General features: G+C 36.5%; 1 protein-coding gene and 1 non-coding gene across 2 annotated transcripts; one reads left to right on the top strand and one right to left on the bottom strand.

Moving 5' to 3' along the window:
- Window positions 1-202: 202 nt before the first annotated feature.
- On the top strand, window positions 203-5020 carry LOC112004528 (uncharacterized). The gene is made up of 2 exons (XM_065773451.1): window positions 203-2476; window positions 2549-5020. The coding sequence occupies exons 1-2, from the start codon at window positions 215-217 to the stop codon at window positions 2858-2860; spliced, it is 2574 nt and encodes an 857-aa protein (XP_065629523.1). The 5' UTR covers window positions 203-214; the 3' UTR covers window positions 2861-5020.
- LOC112032774 (small nucleolar RNA R71) lies at window positions 710-816 on the bottom strand. Its single transcript, XR_002885130.1, has one exon. It is a non-coding gene; the product is annotated as a small nucleolar RNA R71 (small nucleolar RNA).
- Window positions 5021-8949: the final 3929 nt, after the last annotated feature.

Below are 8949 nucleotides of genomic sequence, written 5' to 3'. Positions count from 1 at the left end.
TTTTCTAAAAACACTTTACTACTTGTTACGATTCTGTGCGCTTGCAGATTATTTTACGCGAACAAGTTTTTGGCGCCGTTGCCGGGGATTAACTATTTGTTATTGATATTGATACTAGCTAGATATTTACTACTTTGGATTTTATTTTTTAAAAAAAAAAAAAAAATTAGGTGCATCTGAGTTTGTTTTCTTTCTTTTCAGGAAGTAGAAGTGCATGCCCCGATCTAAACCATTAGACCATACAATCTTTGATCCTGAAATTGAAAGAACCTTACGTCAGCTCAAGAAGGAAAAGAAGAAAGAGGCCAACACATCTCTATCTAAGATGGCCGATCAAGAGCAAAAGGCGTTAAGGGATTATGCTATGCCCTCGGTAAATGGAGCTACATCGAGCATAAGGAGGCCAGCCATACAAGCCAATAATTTTGAGATCAAGCCGGCCATCATTCAGATGATACAGCAGACTGTCCAGTTCGGGGGGCTGTCACAAGAGGATCCTAATGTCCATATTGCAAATTTCTTGGAAATTTGTGATACTTTTAAACATAACGGAGTGACAGATGATGCGATTCGACTAAGGCTTTTTCCCTTCTCACTTAGGGATAAAGCAAAAGTTTGGTTGAATTCTTTGCCACCTGGCATCATTACTACATGGGAGGAGTTGGCACAAAAATTTTTAGCAAAATATTTCCCTCCCGCGAAGACAGCAAAGCTAAGGAATGATATCACCACGTTCATCCAATTTGAGGGTGAATCATTATATGAAGCATGGGAGAGGTACAAAGAATTATTGCGAAGGTGTCCTCATCATGACCTTCCAGCATGGCTTCAAGTGCAAACATTCTACAATGGTCTAGGAGCTACAAACAGGTCTATGGTTGATGCAGCAGCTGGTGGAGCTTTAATGAGTAAAACTCATGAGGCAGCCTATGAACTTCTGGAAGAATTGGCATCCAACAATTATCAATGGCCTACAGAAAGAGCAATGCCAAGAAAGGCAGCTGGAGTTTTAGAACTTGATTCTATTACCTCATTGGCGGCACAAATGGCAACTTTGTCTCAACAACTAGGTAAAATGAATGTTAATGCTATTCAAACTAATGTTGTTTGTGATCATTGTGCAGGAAATCATTCAAGTGTCGACTGCCAAGTGGGAAATCCTTTTGCCCAATCGAGTTATGGACAGACAAATTACGTGTCAAATTTTCAACGTCAAAATAATCCATACTCGAACACGTACAATCCTGGATGGAGGAATCACCCCAACTTCTCATGGAGCAATAACCAAGGGCAAGCTAAACCACCTCAGCAATTTCCACAGCAAGAGAAGAAGCCGACACTTGAGGACATGTTCATGCAGTACATGCAGAAGACAGATGTGGCGATCCAAAACCACTCAGCTTCAATCCACAATCTTGAGGTGCAAATCGGTCAGCTCTCAAGCATGCTCACAGAGAGGACTGCAGGAACTTTGCCAAGCAACACTGTCACCAATCCGAAAGAACATGTAAAGGCAATATCATTGAGAAGTGGGCGAACATATGAGGAGCCAAAAGTAACAAATGCCAAACAAGATAAACCTGTGGATAATGAGGAGTCAAAGATGAAGGAAGTCGAGTCAGAGATGAAAGAAATGGAGCAAGCTGAGAAAACTAAGGAGAATGAAAGAGCTTCAAAATACAAAAAATCCAGGGAAGTTACTTTTGAGACTTATTCTCCTTCAATTTATGATCCACCAATTCCTTTTCCGCAAAGATTAAGAAAAAACAATGTGGATGATCAGTTTTCTAAATTTCTAAGTATATTTAAGCAATTGCATATTAATATTCCTCTCATTGAAGCTTTGGAACAAATGCCTAAATATGCTAAATTTTTGAAGGATATTATATCAAAGAAGCGGAAACTGGAGGAGCATGAAACAGTAATGCTGACAGAGGAGAGTAGTGCAATCTTACAAAAGAAGCTGCCACCTAAACTGAAAGATCCAGGGAGTTTCACTATCCCTTGCACTATAGGACAATCTTATTTTGATAGAGCTTTATGTGATTTAGGGGCAAGTATTAATCTAATGCCTCTCTCTGTTTTCAGGAAATTAGGTCTTGGAGAAGTAAAGCCGACTACTATCTCTTTACAATTGGCGGATAGATCCATTAAATATCCAAGAGGAGTCATTGAGAACGTATTAGTAAAAGTTGACAAGTTCATCTTCCCGGCTGACTTCATTGTCCTTGATATGGATGAGGACGAGGAGATTCCTTTGATATTGGGTCGACCTTTCCTTGCGACTGGGAGAACCTTAATTGATGTCCAGCAAGGAAAACTTGTTTTGAGGGTCGGAGAGGATGAGGTCACTTTTAATGTATTCAAGTCTATGGAATTTCCTTCCGAGACACATTCTTGTTTTCAAATAAGTGACCGAGACATGATCATGGCCGATGAGACTTGTGCAATTGATTTTCAAAAGTTACCACTTGAGGTATGTCTTACTCGCTCTACACTTGTTAAATTCAATAATGAAGAGGTTAAAGAGTGTGAAAGATATTTGGAGGCTACACCACTCTTTCCTCCTTCAATGCAACCAAAAGTGGAAGACCTAAAATCATGTCAGCCAACATCTCCACCAGAGGAACCTCCTAAACTTGAGCTCAAACCGCTTCCATCAAATTTAAGGTACGCTTTCTTAGGCCAAGACTCTACTTTGCCAGTTATTATTAACAGTTCTTTGAGTGATGTAGAGGAGGAAAAGTTGCTGAGAATCTTGCGGGAACACAAAATGGCTTTGGGTTGGACCATCTCTGACATCAAAGGAATTAGTCCTTCAATTTGCACACATAGGATTTTAATGGAGGATAACGTCTAGCTACAGACGTTAAATAAAGCGCTTTTGGGAGGCAACCCAAGTTTTTTATTTTTATGTTTATGTTTTTATTTTTTCTTTATCTTATTTTTTTTTTTTTTCTTTTTTTTTTTCTTTTTCTTTCATTTTGTAGGAATAAAGAGACCAAAGAAATCTTCAATGGGTACATGGTTGCACCTCAAGGAAAAATATTCAATTAAAAATCAGGGGAGCATCTCTTCTCCTTTCTCATTCTTTTAATTACTTTTTCTTCCTTTTTCCCATTGAGGACAATGTGAAATTTAAGTTTGGGGGAAGGGAATTTATTTTATTTTTAATATTTCAAAAAAAAAAATGCCTATGATAAGACTATGGTTGAAATTTCTTATAATTTTTAGGAATCATTCTCATTGCTTAAGTCCAGTTGTTAATTCTTTACTTGATCTTGTTTAATTTGATATGATCATTAATCATTGTGCATACCTAGAGAAGTTTTATGTGAATTTTGTAAATTTGGATGATCTCTACTTATTCTAGAACTTGTTGAATAACTCTCATGGAGAAATCTTATACAGAATATTACTTGGGAAGTGATTTAGGCATTCTTTGAATCGATTGAGCCTTTCAAGCTTACCTCTTTATTATCTTTATCCCTAGTTACCCAATTGATCTATTCTTACACTGGGTTGAAGAAAAGAGAAGATATATGAGTGTTTGTAAAAAAAAAAAAAAAAGGAAGAGGAAGAAGAAGAAGAAAATTGTACAAAGTTCCATTTACTCCAATGTTTTGAGTTGCTTAGTAACTAGGGGTATTCATTACCAATGTTTACTCTTACGTCAAATCGTAACTTGAAATATGAGTATGCAAAAGCACTTCAAGTTTGTGACTTGTTGAGTAACTGGGTGCATCCATCACAAATGCCTGCATTCACGTCAAAAGATAAGTGACGACTTGAAGTAAAAAAAAAAAAAAAAAAAATTTGATGAAGAGAGGTATTTTGAGATATTCAAAGGACTGAGAAAAAGTTATATTTTAGAAGTGAGAATGCTCTATTTGCTTGAACCTTATCTTTTCTTTATAGCCCTCACCATAGCCATACATCACAAGCCTAATAAAGACCTTTTGATCCTGGGTAATATTTTGTTTTATATTAGTGGAGAGTGATTTAAAAAGCAAGTTTATGGAATTTTTAGAGATCTGTACTTATTTACTTGTTTGCATAAAACTATCCGGGAAGCTAATGATGAAGTGAGAATGATAATGCGATGGAGTTGAGTTTTGAATTAACTTTTGGACTTGATTAATTTGGAATGATTCCTTTGAATTATAAGCTTTATGCAGATCTTTGAGGCCAGAAAAATTTTATTTATTTATTTTCTCTTTTCTCTTTTTGCTCGAGGACTAGCAAAGTTTAAGTTTGGGGGAATTTGATAAGTGTAATTTTTACATGATTTTTATTATCCTCTTATTTATTAAAATTGTTAGTTTTCCTTTATTTCTTTTGATTTGATTTGATTTTTTTTATTTATATTTATCTATTCATTTGTGCTTTGAAGGAATGAGAAGAGCAAGGAATCAAAGGAATTTTGTACAAAATCCAAGTCCAATTCGGATTAGGATTCCAGCCTGCACATCAGTTAGTATTTTCAGCATAACTTTGGGCTCAGATATCCAATCGAGATGATTCAAGTTGGGCTGGAAAGTTAACTTAAAGGGCTACAACTTTGTAGTTTACCAAAAGTCCGAATTCTGACGTTAAATGGGCCAAAATCGTCGGTTAAGTGAAGCCTAAAAATCTGGGATTTTCTCCAAACGGGAATAGGATTCCTTGACCTATTTAAAGGCTCTTTAGGGTAAAAAAAAAAAAAAGGAGAGAAAACCTGAGAGGAAAAGGGGGCTGCCGCATTGAAGATTTTTCTTTTAGGAGTCTTTCTGAAGAGGAGGATCTGAGGGCAAAGGCGAGAGCTTCATGTTGATCAACCATCAGATGAAAGACATAAGTTTTATTTGTTTTCTTTTCAGTTTTATTATGAACTAAATTTTATTTTCTAGAGCGTTGATGTAGTCTAGCAATGAACACACAATTTATATTCTGAATTATTTTATTTTTAATATTTCCATGATTGAGTGTTTAATTCTTATTCTTAATGCTTACTATTTTTTACGAATTATGGTTTGATCAATTGAATTACAATGAGACCGAGAGGTGATTTGTTATTTTAGTTCTAGAATTAAACACCATTAGTTGAGCGAAAGTAGAGATGCTTTACCGCGACTAGTGTGATTTTTCAAAAAATTCAAAGTACGTAATGAGTCTCCAATTAATTAAATTCACATAGAGATATGGAATTGTTAGTTGAAGATATTTTTAATATTATTCGAGAGAAGATATTGAATACTTAAGGAATTTTTAATCATCAACGGGAGATTATTAGAATTTAATAATTAGGAAGAATAAATTGTGTGGGATTTGTTAGGTGAAATCAACTGCTCTAGATCCATTCTTATCATATTTTTACACTTTTAGATTTTACGCTTTGTTAATTTTTTATTCATAGATTTATTTTTATTAAATAGTTTAATTTAATTCAAATAGTAGAACGTTCCATCTATTTTCGATTTTCCAAATAGTACTTAATTTAGTAAATTTCGGTATTCAATAACATAGTTAATCCCTGTGGGTTCGACATTCGTTTTCTAAAAACACTTTACTACTTGTTACGATTCTGTGCGCTTGCAGATTATTTTACGCGAACACTTTCTCACTTCTGTGCCTCCCGATCTTTCTCCTCTGTCTTAGATCTTTTTTCAAATGAGACACATATTCCTTCTGTAGCTATTCCTAATCCTCATATAGTTGCTCCTGATTCTCCTATAGACTTCTCTGTTTAACCATCAGATATCATTAATTCCTTTCCTAGTTCACCCTTTAATGAACAGGTGGAAGATGAACAGGTCGAAGACGAGCTACCTAACCCCAACCCTGAGCTTGGGTTTCTTGCTCCTGCTCTGCCTGATGATCTTGCATAAGACATTTCACCTCGTCACTCAACTCGAGTAAGATCCATTCCTGCATATTTACTTGACTATCATTGTTACACTGCCCTTGCTATATTACACGAGCCTTACACCTATCATGAAGGTTCCACTGACCCTTTTATGGCATATTGCAATGAAAGAGGAACTTGATGCATTATCTAAAAACCATACTTGGGATTTGGTGACACTCTTTCTTGGGAAATCTGTGGTTGGTTGTAAGTGGATCTACAAGATTAAGACTCGCTCTGATGGGTCTATTGAGTGCTACAAAACTCGTTTTGTTGCAAAAGGTTTTACACAGGAGTATAAGATTGATTATGAAGATAACTTTGCTCCAGTTGCCCGTATCTCATCTATTCGTGCCCTCTCAGCTGTTGCTGCTGCCAGTAAATGAGACATTTTTCAGATGGATGTCAAAAATGCATTCCTTAATGGGGATTTAAGTGAAGAATTTTATGTGCAACCTCCTCCTTGTCTCTCTATTGACTCGAACAAGGTTTGTCACCTTCGACGTGCACTTTATGGCCTTAAACAAGCTCCACGAGCTTGGTTTGCCAAATTCAGCTCTACCATCTCTCACTTAGGTTGCATGGCCAGTCATTATGATTCTGCCTTATTTCTTCGTCGCACTGACAAATGTACTATTTTACTTCTCTTGTATGTGGATGATATGATCATAACTAGTGTTAGAAATTTAGAACCCTTAAACCAACCGGATTAACCTAGTTAATTAGTCAAGTGATTAACTTAGTCAAATTATGCAAATCTAGGTTAACACAATCAAATAATCATATCAAGAATATAAAGCAGCTGAAATATAAAAGACACAATGATATGATCACCTAGGAAACCACACGGTAAAAACTTGGGGAGGATTTGACCTCGCTATCCTCAAGGTAAACCTGAATCCACTATGCGAAAGAATTGAAGTTCATACAAAAGGACTTACAAGCTCCCCACTTGACTTCCTAATGCAACCCACCAGTAGAACTTACTGACACGACCACGTGCAAACTTCGAATCCACGGTCTTTTTCTTTCTTGGATTCTCCAATTAAAATACAAGCACCCCCACTTGTTTTTCTTTAAGCTCCAATAGCAGCAACTGAGTTAATCATCAAGATGTTGAAGTAATCTTTACCTTGAAAATCCTAAACTTTGTGTAAAGGAAAGTTCCTCTAGATCTCACAAGAGATTTACACAAAACAGCAATATGAGCAACAAAGACCTTGGAGAGGTTTGGGTACAAAACCCTAGATACAAAAAAGGCACACTCTTCTCTCTCTCTAAAAGCTCTAAAAAATGTGGCTTAGGGTTTCCTTTATATAGTAGAAGAATTAGATCTAAAACCCTAATCCTTAATGGGCTTAAGCTGCTGTTTGGCCCGACTTAAAATTCTACAGATACGATTTTCGATTGATCGAGCCTGTTCTTCGATCGATCGAACCAGGAAGAATATAAAGTCTTCTTCCTGTAGCTTGAATGTTCTTGAATCTTGACTTGAATCACCTTGAGCATTGTCTAATAAAACCTATAGACTCTCAAATCTATATCTAAACAAGTTTGTATTCACGATTTGCCAATTGTTCTAAACATTTAGAACCTAGTGATGACCTCAGTGGCATTCAGGAACTTAAGGATTTTCTCAGTCAGCAGTTTGAGATGAAAGATCTTGGACATCTTAGCTACTTCTTGGGTCTTGAAATCACTCATTCTACAAATGAACTTTATATTACTCAAGCCAAGTATGCCTCTAAACTCTTGTCTAGAGCTGAACTCACTGATAGCAAGACTACTGACACTCTAGTTGAGCTTAATGCGCATCTGACTCCCTTAGGGGGAAAACCATTATCTAATACCTCTCTTTACAGATGCTTGGTTGGCAGCCTAATTTATCTCACTGTCACTCGTCCAGACATTTCCTATGCTGTTCACCAGGTGAGCCAGTATCTGTTTACTCGCATTCTTCGATACCTAAAGGGCACTCTCTTCCACGGTCTTTTCTACTTTGCTTAGTCTCCTCTTATTCTCTGTGCATTTTCTAATGCTGATTGGGCAAGAGATTCCACTGATTGCAGGTCCACCACTGGTTATTGCTTTCTTCTTGGTTCTTCTATGATTTCTTAGCAAAGTAAGAAACAAACTCATGTGGCCCACTCCAGTACTGAAGCAGAATATCGTGCCCTTGCTGATATCACATCTGAGCTCCTTTAGCTATGATGGCTTCTCAAAGACTTAGGTGTGTCTACATCCTCTACTACTCCTCTTTATTGTGACAACCAGAGTGCCATTCATATTGCTCACAATGATGTCTTCCATAAACGGACTAAACACATCGAGATAGATTGTCATTTTATCCGTTATCATCGTCCATGGTGCTCTCAAGTTGATTTTAGTCTCCTCTAAAGATCAATTTGCAAATATCTTCACCAAGTCACATCCTAAGGGACGCCTTCATACTTTGGTTAACAACCTCAAGTTGGTCTCACATCCACCTTGAGTTTGAGGGGGGCTGTTAAAGTGTATAGTGTTGTGGGCTTTAGGCCTAACTAGATTACTTGTATAGCACATTCTTGTATTACACTCTTACTTGTACTGCACTCATATGCCTTCTATATAAAGGCACTCATGTATATTCTTTTACTGAGAAATACAATACAATTATTCAGTATTTCTAACAAAAAAATGGAACTTTAAAAAATTTTGTATAAACAAATAAATTTAAAAGTTATAAGTATTCCCAATTTCAGATTATGCATTGTCTGTTTTTTATCTTCATTGATTGGGTATATAAAAGTGGCCACCCTTTAGCATATGACTATGACTTGAATCTAATTAAAGACTAGACCTAGGAAGCACGGGTGTGGCGATCAGGATCGTTGCACTTGTGTCAGACTCTTGGGGACGTGGTGTGGCTTTCAACACGGCTGCGCGCGCATCCCCCAACAAATAAAAAAAAAAAAAAAAAAACTAGCTGGAATCTCTGTATTGCTCTAGCACAAAGGAGGTGAAAAAAAAATATGATAAAAGGAAAAAAAAAAAAAGATGATGATGATGGGAATAAGAGAAGAAGA

This window comes from Quercus suber, unplaced genomic scaffold, assembly GCF_002906115.3.
Source record: "Quercus suber isolate HL8 unplaced genomic scaffold, Cork oak 2.0 scaffold_75, whole genome shotgun sequence".
NCBI classification, from domain to species: Eukaryota; Viridiplantae; Streptophyta; class Magnoliopsida; order Fagales; family Fagaceae; genus Quercus; species Quercus suber.
Note: the sequence above shows the minus strand (reverse complement) of the source record. Positions and strands in the feature narration are given on the sequence as shown.